Source organism: Phocoena phocoena, chromosome 14, assembly GCF_963924675.1.
Source record: "Phocoena phocoena chromosome 14, mPhoPho1.1, whole genome shotgun sequence".
In the NCBI taxonomy this organism is placed as follows: Eukaryota; Metazoa; Chordata; class Mammalia; order Artiodactyla; family Phocoenidae; genus Phocoena; species Phocoena phocoena.
The window spans coordinates 19,926,710-19,940,208 of NC_089232.1; the positions used below are offsets into that span (position 1 = coordinate 19,926,710).

Genomic DNA, 13,499 nt, shown 5'->3' on the forward strand with positions numbered 1-13,499 from the left:
GATCTCACATGCCGCGGAGCGGCTAGGCCCATGAGCCATGGCCGCTGAGCCTGCGTGTCCGGAGCCTGTGCTCTGCGACGAGAGGCCACAACGGTGAGAGGCCCGCATACCGCAAAAAAAAAAAAAAAAAAAGAAAGCATCATTTCATAAAATAATTTTGTAGTTGATGTTATAATTTTCTATTCTGTTTAACTGATGAGACAATTTTATTCTAATGTACTCAATAAAAATTAATGTGGCATTGTAATGTATTAATATCTGAGTGCATGACCTGCTCATTTTTGTTTTTTTAAATTATGGGCTCATTCATTCTTAACCCAGAAAAAATAAAAGGAAAAAAAAAATATATCATCACTCTGTCAAGTTCCAAGAAAACCCTCCTAGAATTTTTATACAGATTGTCTGAATATTATAAAAACTGATAGGGTCAATAGTTTTTCCTACCTGGGATCATGACATCATTTACCAAAAAGTACAACTTACCCCTCAGTAAAGTAATATAATTTTCTATCTTAGATCCTCTACATTTGTATCAGGATTATTTCTAACATAATAAAGAAATAAAATTAAGTAGTGAAATAAAGCCAACAAATTATTTTTATTGTTTATTTTGTGAACAGGATCTCTTTTCTTTTTTTTTTTTTACATTATGGAAATCTAGTAACTTCTATATCTTTATTTTAAAATCAATAACCTTACTAAAGTATCTTATTAGTTCCAACGAATTTTCTGTTGTCTCCTAAAACTTTGTGAATTCACATGTTAAGGCCTAATTTCTGTGGTAAATAATTGAAATTTATTGTATCTAATCCTTATTTTAGAAACTTTGGAAATAATATATATATGGTCTGAGTTCAATATATGTATATTTTTTTGACTAACTGAAAAAATAAAAGAAAGCAGAGAGATGCCTGTGAAAACTGGAAAGAATTATCTGTGTATAAAGTGTTATAATTATCCTTCCTTTATATCATCCATCTCCATACCTTTAACAATCATTTGCTCCTAGTTCTGTTTTCTAGCAGGCAGCCAGTCATCTCCTGCCAAAAATTCATGTCAACATAGCCAAAAGCAAACTCATCATCTTTCTCCACAGCTGTTAAGTAACCAATTCTTCTCCTATGAATTCCTGTTACATTGTATTTTATCACTTAAAGGGTTTCAGTACATTTCTGCATCCTTCATCTCCTCTAAGGGAAAATATAACTCTTAAAATCAGATACTAATTATTTATAAATGTTTTTAGCTCACAACACATGTAGGCTCTCACTGAACATGGGATGAACTCAACTGAATTCCACCTTCTCACAGGTGGGCTGTATCCTGGCCCAGGGGCAGTGAGAGCTGTCATCCCGGGCTGTTGATGACATGCATCCTTCCCATTCATTCGGTTGCCATGACTATGGCACAGTGAGCCATCCTTCTACTGCTTACCTCATTGGGACACACCCCTAGAAATAGTAGGTTCAGAATGTGGGTCATTCACGGGACTAGCAGAGGTGCCACCCAGAGGGGCTGATGAGAGGAAGACCAGGATCCTGGATGGGATGAGAGGGCAGTGGAGTCTGCTCACCACTGATTGAAAATGAAGAAATTGAGAGCAGTTCTTCACCCAAACACAACATCGAGGCAATCCACATCTACACTGCCTATGACATTTGCCTCTTTAATAATAAAGATAATCCTGCAAATGATAAACTGTCCCTAAAATAGCCTGTGGTGTAGGAAAGTTACAGTGTTCAAGGTTTCTACCTGCATGGGATCTGGTCCTCTTTAACACAGCAGTTAGCTCCTTTAAAGACCAGTAAACTAGGTTCTACCAAGATGTCGGATTCCTAGTAACAGTCATACATCAGGTAGTTTAACTTACTATCAAAAGCCTCAAGAGAGGTAAATCAATGTATATTATCTTGGTGGCCCTTCATCCCAAAACATTTTTTCAGTGAAAACACACGCCCTTCTGGGTATATCACCCAGATGCTTACGTCAAATTCATTCAGAGCCGCAGCCAGCTCCCCGATGCCCGTGTGGCCTTTGGCTTCGTCGGTGGGCGAGGTAGCTTGAGCAGCATTGGAGATGCCGGCAATGGCCTCCTGCACTTGTTTGAACACGTAATCTCGGTTGGCTCTGGTGGCAGCAACATCTGGGTGGCGGAGGAAGGCTTGGGAGGCTGTGTACAGCATTGTGGCGTTCTTCTTTAGAGCCCCTCGGGCGGCTGCCATCTCATCCCGACAATGAGGGTCCTTCAGCTCCTGTGTGTGCAAAACACAAACCCGTCACTTCCATGAAGCTTGCCATGGAAGTATCTGTAATAGAGCTTAAAGTCACAGACATCTAGGACCACTGAATTTTAGAAACCATCTCCTCTCTCTTCTCTCTAGCTGCCAAGACTTTGCACGTACTGTTCTTTCTATGTGAAATATCTGAGTATCCCTCTTCCACCCTATCCTTTCCCCTGATGGGGCCCATCCTCTGAGAACCTACTCTCCATACAACTCTCTAAGCTACATCCCCTTCTATCTGCTCCCACAAGATCCTCTTCCCTCCTATCATTAATACTCATCAATGCTTTATTGTATTTACTTATTTAAGTATATGTCTTTCTCCTAAACTGTATGTCTAATAAGAGCAGAGAGCCCTAGCTATCTTGCTCAGTGGTTCTTTAGGCAACAGCACAGTATCTGGCCCATGAAATGCATTCAATAAATATTGCTGCAAGAATGTCAAAACTGAGCCACCAACAAGGTAATTGGCTTGAATGGATCAGAGTTAGTTATCAGCAGATGGAAACCCCAAACTTCAGTTTTCTGATACTGTGCCTGACTCCACATTCAATTACAATCGCAAACATGGGGAATCGAACTCCTCTGATTTTGCTTAGTGCATCACTATCACTTCACTATCATTTCTAGCATAGGGTTCGTTTTTTTTTAAAACTACTTTTGATGGCGGCTCACTCATTTGAGTTTAGGGAATAATAAAAAAAAAAATAGATCAAAGATGATTTGCTTTCTTAGTTTGAGATGTCAAAATAGTACCACTGGAGAGTCTCTTTATTTTCAGCTTTAAAGGGTATTGTTAAGAAAATGTTCACAGCATTTTTGGAAATGTTAAAGGCAGTTACTGTTCTCTGAGAACCATGTAGGACTGCCAGCTGAGTACCTCTGGGAGAAAATTTCTCTAGCTTCAAAATCTATCCTTAGAGGGTATTTGAACCACTGGGGCTCTATTCCTATTTGTTCACTTGGTACATGATAGATGGATGACCTGGAAACAGTGAATTACATCTCTTCCATGGGTCAAAATAATTCTGAGACAAGCATATTATATTTGATATCTAAGATTGTCAAGACAAACTGACATTAAGTAGTAAATAACTAACTGAGCCATCTATCCCCCTTTGCTTAAGCACTAACAAATATATGCCAGCCAACACAATTTCTAAATTGGGATGACTTATTTTTAGCCCTAAAGATCAACACAGATAAATGGGGAACCAACATGTGAGGGTATCCTCTACACTGGTCAATAATCTAGGTGGTGCAGGTAGAAGTTTCCTCCCAACTAGTCATGAAGGGTCTTATTAACCTCCAGAACACCTGGTCCAGAAACCTTAGACTCCATTCTGGGATATATCTATACTAAAAAAAAAAAAAAAATCTAAATATGAAAGTGAGAAATAAGGGGTGGGAAATTCTTTCCATAAAGATATTTTTAGAAACATTTTTAATCACATGAATAAAACCTGTAAACAATGTAAATGCTGATTTATGAAGAATTGCTTAAGTAGACTATGGAAGTTTTCATTTGATGGACTCTTTATGTGGATATTAAAAGAAGTTTCTATAAAAATAATAAAATGGGTAATATTTATAAGATAAATAAAGAAGAACATTTTACACCTATTTGTATGCACGGTATGATTGTAAATATGTTACAATATGAAGATAAACAACTGAAAAGTAATGTACCAAAATATTAGCACGACACTTCTGTGGCTGGTAGAGTGTTATACAATTTTTTTCTTCTTTTTTTTTTTTTTTTTTTTTGCGGTACACGGGCCTCTCACTGCTGTGGCCTCTCCCGTTGTGGAGCACAGGCTCCGGATGCGCAGGCCCAGCAGCCATGGCTCACGGGCTCAGCCGCTCCGCAGGATGTGGGATCCTCCCGGACCGGGGCACGAACCCGCGTCCCCTGCATCGGCAGGTGGACCCCCAACCACTGTGCCACCAGGGAAGCCCTTTCTTCTTTTAATTCTACTTTTTTTCCTACATTTTCTTGAAAGAGTGTGAAATAGCAATTAGTTAAAACAAGGTTTATGAGATAAAAATAAATTATATTTATGGGCATTCTCAGATGAATATCTCATATATTACTGTGGATTTTAATACCAGCTACATGCTGATGACTTGTTTCCATCTCCAACCCACATCTCTCTCCTTTTGACATTTCTACATGGATTTTACAAGCATCTCAAAATCAATGCATCTAAGTATGAAATCTTGATCTCGAACCCTCACTGGTCCCTTTCCAGTCTTCACCCATCTCAGTAAATTCCTCACCATCTATCCATTTGCTCAAACAGAACCTCAGATGTGAACTGGTTGCTGTCACTCCCTAAACTCCCACAGCCAATTGCACAGCAGGCCCTGAGTGTTCTATTTTCAAAATAAATGTGGACTCCCTATGCTTTTCTCCACCAGTACTGCTGCCAAGCTATTTGAGACCACCAATGAGGCAGAAAAGACACAGCCGGGCCCCAGGACAGCCTCCTCATGTACAGGCATGAGTCAGAAGGCAAAGCTACCTCCTTGTTTTGCCCTTACTGAGGCCATGATGCATGGAGGAATGGCATCTAAAACAGAAACTTTGTAGCATCTGAGCAAGAAACTCTGACCATGAAAAACCATGGAGCATGTGCAATAAAAATGCACAGGACCTTCCACGTGTGGCACTCAACTAGTAAGGGACAATTTAAGGGAAAACAGCTCTTAGAGTGCATGTAGGGTGGCTTCAGGAGACAAACGCACAGGACCAGAAGCTGATGCAACCTGGTGCAAATCCAGGCCACACCTCAACCCTCTGCTCAAAGAATATTCCCCCCTAATCTAAAAGACCCCCACCCATTCAAAGTGCTAAAAATAAGACAAAAAGGGGATCAATAACCCTGGGTGGCACCCCTCACTCTAGAGGATGCCCACACGCTTCTCTGAGTGTGTAACTTTTGCTTCTGTCCTGAATAAACTGTGTCTTTGTTCTCTTCGTGCCTCACACTCAGTGTGTGTATTTATTTTTTCCTCTGTGTTTTGTGTTCCTCACCAAATTCTTTTGGACGAATTGAACGAGAGCCTGAACTTTTGATAAAGATTTTCCAGAATCACCAGCATCGCTCACCTAGATGACTTCAGCCCCCTCCCAACTACAACTAGTCTCTCCTCTTCCATGCTACCCCCATCTTTGCAACGTACCTAGAATAACATTAAACTGTAAATCTGAGACTTTGATACCAAACTCTGAACTATTCAACTACTACCCATTCACTTACAATAAAATCCAAACACTCTACAAGACTCTGAGTGTCCTGGCACCCACCCTTCTCCCCAGCCTCCCCATTGGTCACTGAAATCAAGATTCAATGCATTTTTTTTTCAGTTGTTTAAACAAGCTAACTGGCTTTTGGGCCTCAAACCTGTGCTTCAGAGTAACTTCGCTCCTAACCATATTACATTGTGGGCTACCACACAAGATTCCACATGAACAAAGGATTCTGCTGATAACAAAATACTTAAAAATAATCGCCTGAACTAAAGTCATGACTGTGTGCCCACCACAAAGGACACTGGAAGCTCTTTAGGGGAAGGGACTAGATCTTTGTCAATTTGTAATACGGGTGTCACTTCAGTCTGGCACAGATGAACACTCAACAAATGTTCACTAGAATTCTCCTGTTGGTCACAGAGAACCTTAGAAAAAGTCACTAGGAAGTGCCCAAAATGTTGAAGAATCCTGAGAACAGTCAAGAAGATGGGTGAATAGGATTTTAACTAACCTCTCCACATTTAAAGATTTTTTTTTCTAAGAAGAAAGAAAAGGACACACTCTTTGGAAACTAAATTCTAATGGTACCTACTGAACAAATAGAGCTGGCTAAATGGAGGGTGTCATCCTGAGACAAAAGGGAGGCAAAGAAAACCCCAGGTCAACCACCTTCATCAAAGTGACTCGCTACCTGTGCTCTCCCTCCCCTGTCCATTCCCTTCTCTCTCTCTCTTTCTCTCTCTCTCTCTTTCGCTCTCTCTCTCTGCCTTTTCTTTATTTTTCTTCGTGTTTACTTAATCTCTTTGATAAAAGTTTCACTGTACATATTACACACTTGGGGTGTGTATATGCACGGTGCTGTCCACAGGGCTGGGAGATAAAAAGTGAGGGCTAAGGACAGTGCCCAGGGAGTGGCCACACCACAGTTTGATATTCTTTATATTTCAATCGGGAGCTTTTCCAAGTGTGAACAAAAGGTTAGAGTGTGGTCAGACATAGAGAACAGACTTGTGGTTGTGAAGGGGGAGGGTGGTGGGGGAGTGATGGAGTTTGGGGTTAGCAGATGCAAACAATTACACATGAAGTGCATAACAACAGGGTTTTGCTGTATAGCACAGGGAACTATGTTCAATATCCTGAGATAAACCATGATGGAAGAAAATATTTAAAAATGTATATATCAATATATGTATAACTGAATCACTTTGCTGTATAGCCAAAATTAACACAACATTGTAAATCAACTATACTTCCATAAAAAAATAAATATAAAAGTCAAAAAAAAAGGAAGGTTAGAGTGTGGTAGGGCTGGCGTGGTGGTTCCCACCAGTGAAGCAGGTGGCCTGTGACCTACTGTAAGCACACAGGGGCCGGAGAGTACCCAGGGAGTACCAGCGCGGTAGGGTAGGGCCAGAACGGGCCCGAGTAGGAAGATGCCTTTGTGATCACAGGTTCCTAAGGCATCTGATGATCTGATAGCCGGCAGGTGCAGCTGATCCACTGTCCGGGCCTACACAACTACAAGGTTACTTAAACTCACTCACTTTCTCCCCTAGATTTCCAAAATCTTTCCCACCTGTTGTCTTCTTGCAGCTACATAGTTAAGTTTCACCATCTCTTTTCCAAATTCTTTAAAGCGATTTGCAAGGTCTTGCTCATTTGTAGCATTTTTGACAGCTTCTAAGGCCTCCTCCACCTGAAACGATAAAAAAAAAATCCAATATATTTATAACTGGATAGTTAGTATTGCAATATTATTAAACATGCTAGAAATGTTAGTTTGTTAAAAAGAAAACATTTATTCATTAACATTTAAATAAAATAATGGGGAAAAGTACCCCAAGAAGCATTTATAATCAGAAAAAAATATTTGTTCAACATTTATATATTTTGTATATAAAAGATAATAATTGCTGAACTCCTAAAGCATATAAAATACTACATTGAGACGAGAGGAAGATGGCAGAAGAGTAAGATGTGGAGATCACCTTCCCCCCCACAGATACACCAGAAATACAGCTACACGTGGAACAACTCTTACAGAACACCTGCTGAACGCAGGCAGAAGAACTCAGACCTCCCAAAAGGCAAGAAACTCCCCACGTACCTGGGTAGGGCAAAAGAAAAAACAGAGACAAAAGGATAGGGACGGGACCTGCATCAGTGGGAGGGAGGTGTGAAGGAGGAAAAGTGTCCACACACTAGGAAGTCCCTTCGCGGGCGGAGACTGCGGGTGGCGGAGTGGGGGAGCTTCGGCGCCGCGAGGAGAGCACAGCCACAGGGGTGCGGAGGGCAAAGCGGAGAGATTCCCGCACAGAGGATGGTGCCGACCGGCACTCACCAGTCCGAGAGGCTTGTCTGCTCACCCGCCGGGGCGGGCGGGGCTGGGAGCTGAGGCTCGGGCTTCGGTTGGAGCGCAGGGAGAGGACTGGGGTTGGAGGCGTGAACACAGCCTGCAGGGGGTTAGTGCTCCACGGCTAGCCGGGAGGGAGTCCGGGGAAAAGTCTGGAGCTGCCGAGACTTTTTCTTCCCTGTTTGTTTCCTGGTGCGCGAGGAGAGGGGATTAAGAGTACTGCTTAAAGGAGCTTCAGAGACGGGCGTGAGCCGCGGCTAAGAGCACAGACCCCAGAGACGGACATGAGACGCTAAGGCTGCTACTGCTGCCACCAAGAAGCCTGTGTGCGAGCACAGGTCACTATCCACAGCCCCCTTCCGGGGAGCCTGTGCAGCCCGCCACTGCCAGGGTCCCGGGATCCAGGGACAACTTCCCCGGGAGAACGCACGGTGCGCCTCAAGCTGGTGCAACGTCACGTCAGCCTCTGCCGCTGCAGGCTCGCCCCGCACTCCGTGCCCCTCCCTACCCCTGGGCTGAGTGAGCCAGAGTCCCCAAAGCAGCTACTCCTTTAACTCCGTCCTGTCTGAGCGAAGAACAGACGCCCTCCGGCAACCTACACGCAGAGGCGGGGCCAAATCCAAAGCTGAGCCCCGGAGCTGTGAGAACAAAGAAGAAAAAGGGAAATCCCTCCCAGCAGCCTCAGGAGCAGCGGATTAAACCTCCACAATCAACTTGATGTACCTGCATCTGTGGAATACATGAATAGACAACGAATCATCCCAAATTGAGGAGGTGGACTTTGAGAGTAAGTTTTACGATTTTTTTCCAATTTTCCTTTTTTTGTGAGGGTGTATGTTTCGGCTTGAGATTTTGTCTGTATAGCTTTGCTTCCACCATTTGTCCTAGGGTTCTATCCGTCCGTGCTTTTGTTTTTTGTTTTAATTTTTTTCTTAATAATTATTTTTTTATTTTAATAATTTTATTTTATCTTACTTTATTTTATTTTACTTTATCTTCTTTCTTTTTTCCTTCCTTCCCTCCTTCCTTCCTTCCTCCCTCTCTCCCTACCTCCCTCTCTCCTTTCTTCCTTTCTTTCCACCTTTCTTTCTTTCTTTCTTTCCTTCTGTTCTTTCATTCTTTCTACTTCTACTAATTCTTTCTTTCTACTTTTTCTCACTTTTATTCTGAGCCATGTGGATGAAAGGCTTTTGTTGCTGCAGCCAGGAGTTAGTGCTGTGCCTCTGAGGTGGGAGAGCCAACTTCAGGACACTGGTCCACAAAAGACCTCCAAGCTACACATAATATCAAATCTCCCATAGATCTCCATCTCAACACCAGCACCCAGCTTCACTCAACGACCAGCAAGCTACAGTGCAGGACACCCTATGCCAAACAGCTAGTAAGACAGGAACACAACCCCACCCATTAGCAGAGAGGCTGCCTAAAATCATAATAAGTTCACAGATACCCTATAAAACACCACCAGACATGGACCTGCCCACCAGAAAAACAAGGTCCAGCCTCATCCACCAGAACACAGGCACTAGTCCCCTCCACCAGGAAGCCTACACAACCCACTGAACCAACCATAGCCACTGGGGACAGACACAAAAAACAACGGGAACTACGAACCTGCAGCCTGCAAAAAGGAGACCCCAAACACAGTAAGATAAGCAAAATGAGAAGACAGAAAAACAGCAGATGAAGGAGCAAGATAAAAACCCACCAGACCTAACAAATGAAGAGGAAATAGGCAGTCTACCTGAAAAAGAATTCAGAATAATGATAGTGAAGGTGATCCAAAATCTTGGAGATAGAAGAGACAAAATGCAAGAAACATTTAACAAGGGCCTAGAAGAACTAAAGATGAAACAAACAATGATGAACAGCACAACAAATGAAATTAAAAATACTCTAGATGGGATCAATAGCAGAATAACTGAGGCAGAAGAACAGATAAGTGACCTGGAAGATAAAATAGTGGAAATAACTACTGCAGAGCAGAATAAAGAATAAAGAATGAAAAGAACTGAGGACAGTCTCAGAGACCTCTGGGACAACATTAAATGCAGCAACATTCGAATTATAGGGGTTTCAGAAAAAGAAGAGTAAAAGAAAGGGATTGAGAAAATATTTGAAGAGATTATAGTTGAAAACTTCCCTAATATGGGAAAGGAAATAGTTAATCAAGTCTAGGAAGCACAGAGAGTCCCATACAGGATAAATCCAAGGAGAAATATGCCAACAACATATTAACCAAACTGTCAAAAATTAAATACAGGCTTCCCTGGTGGTGCAGTGGCTGGGAGTCCGCCTGCCAATGCAGGGGACGTGGGTTTGTGCCCCGATCCAGGAGGATCCCGCATGCAGCGGAGTGGCTGGGTCCGTGAGCCATGGCCACTGGGCCTGCATGTCCAGAGGCTGTGCTCCGCGGCGGGAGGGGCCACAGCAGTGAGAGGCCCACACACCGCAAAAAAAACAAAAACAAACAAAAAAACCCAATTAAATACAAAGAAAACATATTAAAAGCAGCAAGGGAAAAACAACAAATAACACACAAAAGAATCCCCATAAGGTTAACAGCTGATCTTTCAGCAGAAACTCTGCAAACCAGAAGGGACTGGCAGGACATATTTAAAGTGATGAAGGAGAAAAACCTGCAACCAAGATTACTCTACCCATCAAGGATCTCATTCAGATTTGATGGAGAAATTAAAACCTTTACAGACAAGCAAAAACTGACAGAGTTCAGCACCACCAAACCAGCTTTACAACAAATGCTAAAGGAACTTCTCTAGGCAAGAAACACAAGAGAAGGAAAAGACCTACAATAATGAACCCAAAACAATTAAGAAAATGGGAATAGGAACATACATATCGATAATTACCTTAAATGTAAATGGACTAAATGCTCACACCAAAAGACACAGATTGGCTGAATGGGTACAAAAACAAGACCCATATATATGCTGTCTACAAGAGACCCACTTCAGACCTAGAGACACATACAGACTAAAAGTAAGGGGATGGAAAAAGCTATTCCATGCAAACGGAAACTAAAAGAAAGCTGGAGTAGCAATTCTCATATCAGACAAAATAGACTTTAAAATAAAGACTATTACAAGAGACAAAGAAGGACACTACATAATGATCAAGGGATCAATCCAAGAATAAGATATAACAATTGTAAATATTTATGCACCCAACATAGGACCACCTCAATACATAAGGCAAATACTAACAGCCATTAAAGGGGAAATTGACAGTAACACATTCATAGTAGGGGACTTTAACACCCCACTTTCACCAATGGACAGATCATCCAAAATGAAAATAAATAAGGAAACAGAAGCTTTAAATGATACACTAAACAAGATGGACTTAATTGATATTTATAGGAATTCCATCCAAAAACAACAGAATACACATTTTTCTCAAGTGCTCATGGAACATTCTCCAGGATAGATCATATTTTGGGTCACAAATCTAGCCTTGGTAAATTTAAGAAAATTGAAATTGTGTCAAATATCTTTTCCGACCACAACGCTATGAGACTAGATATCAATTACAGGAAAAGATCTGTAAAAAATACAAACACATGGAGGCTAAACAATACACTACTTAATAACGAAGTGATCACTGAAGAAATCCAAGAAGAAATAAAAAAAAATACCTAGAAACAAATGACAATGGAGACACAAGGACTCAAAACATATGGGATGCAGCAAAAGCAGTTCTAAGATGGAAGTTTATAGCAATACAATCCTACCTCAAGAAACAGGAAACATCTCGAATAAACAACCTAAACTTGCACCTAAAGCAATTAGAGAAAGAAGAACAAAAACACCCCAAAGTTAGCAGAAGGAAAGGAATCATAAATATCAGATCAGAAATAAATGAAAAAGAAATGAAGGAAATGATAGCAAAGATCAATAAAACTAAAAGCTGGTTCTTTGAGAAGATAAACAAAATTGATAAACCATTAGCCAGACTCATCACGATAAAAAGGGAGAAGACTCAAATCAATAGAATTAGAAATGAAAATGGAGAAGTAACAACTGACACTGCAGAAATACAAAAGATCATGAGATTACTACAAGCAACTCTATGCTAATAAAATTGACAACCTGGAAGAAATGGACAAATTCTTAGAAATGCACAACCTGCCAAGACTGAATCAGGAAGAAATAGAAAATATGAACAGACCAATCACAAGCACTGAAATTGAAACTGTGATTAAAAACCTTCCAACAAACAAAAGCCCAGGACCAGATGGCTTCACAGGTGAATTCTATCAAACGTTTAGAGAAGAGCTAACACCTATCCTTCTCAAACTCTTCCAAAATATAGCAGAGGGAGGAACACTCCCAAATTCCTTCTACGAGGCCACCATCACCTTGATACCAAAACCAGACAAGGATGTCACAAAGAAAGAAAACTACAGGCCAATATCACTGATGAACATAGATGCAAAAATCCTCAACAAAATACTAGCAAACAGAATCCAACAGCACATTAAAAGGATCATACACCATGATCAAGTGGGGTTTATTCCAGGAATGCAAGGATTCTTCAATATACGCAAAGCAATCAACGTGATACACCAAATTAACAAATTGAAGGAGAAAAACCGTATGATCATCTCAAGAGATGCAGAGAAAGCTTTCAACAAAATTCAACACCCATTTATGATCAAAAACCTGCAGAAAGTAGGCATAGAGGGAAATTTCCTCAACATAATAAAGGCCATATATGACAAATCCACAGCCAACATTGTCCTCAATGGTGAAAAACTGAAAGCATTTCCACTAAGATCAGGAACAAGACAAGGTTGCCCACTCTCACCACTCTTATTCAACATAGCTTTGGAAGTTCTAGCCACAGCAATCAGAGAAGAAAAGGAAATAAAAGGAATCCAAATTGGAAAAGAAGTAAAGCTGTCACTGTTTGCAGATGACATGACACTATACATAGAGAATCCTAAAGATGCTACCAGAAAACTACTAGAGCTAATCAATGAATGTAGTAAAGTAGCAGGATACAAAATGAATGCTCAGAAATCTCTGGCATTCCTATACACTAATGATGAAAAATTTGAAACTGAAATCAAGAAAACACTCCCATTTACCACTGCAACAAAAAGAGTAAAATATCTAGGAATAAACCTACCTAAGGAGACAAAAGACCTGTATGCAGAAAATTATAAGACACTGATGAAAGAAATTAAAGATGATACAAATAGATGGAGAGATATACCATGTTCTTGGATTGGAAGAATTAACATTATGAAAATGACTCTACTACCCAAAGCAATCTACAGATTCAATGCAATCCCTGTCAAACTACCACTGGCATTTTTCACAGAACTAGAACCAAAAATTTCACAATTTGTATGGAAACACAAAAGACCCTGAATAGCCAAAGCAATCTTGAGAATGAAAAACGGAGCTGGAGGAATCAGGCTCCCTGGCTTCAGACTATACTACGAAGCTACAGTAATCAAGACAGTATTGTACTGGCACAAAAACAGAAAGATAGATCAATGGAACAGGATAGAAAGCCCAGAGATAAACCCACGCACATATGGTCACCTTATCTTTGATAAAGGAGGCAGGAATGTACAGTG

At 41.0% G+C, this 13,499-nt stretch overlaps 1 protein-coding gene across 5 annotated transcripts in view; it reads right to left on the reverse strand.

Moving 5' to 3' along the window:
* The window catches only part of CTNNA2 (catenin alpha 2), a 1,049,032-nt gene that overhangs the window by 804,976 nt on the left and 230,557 nt on the right, over positions 1-13,499 (reverse strand). For all 5 annotated transcript variants that reach the window (XM_065891313.1, XM_065891311.1, XM_065891310.1 and 2 more), the window contains exons 4-5: positions 7,115-7,234; positions 1,986-2,252 (exon numbers count right to left, since the gene is read on the reverse strand). In XM_065891313.1, coding sequence (XP_065747385.1) covers positions 1,986-2,252; positions 7,115-7,234 — 387 coding nt within the window. The remainder of the gene's footprint in view (positions 1-1,985; positions 2,253-7,114; positions 7,235-13,499) is intronic.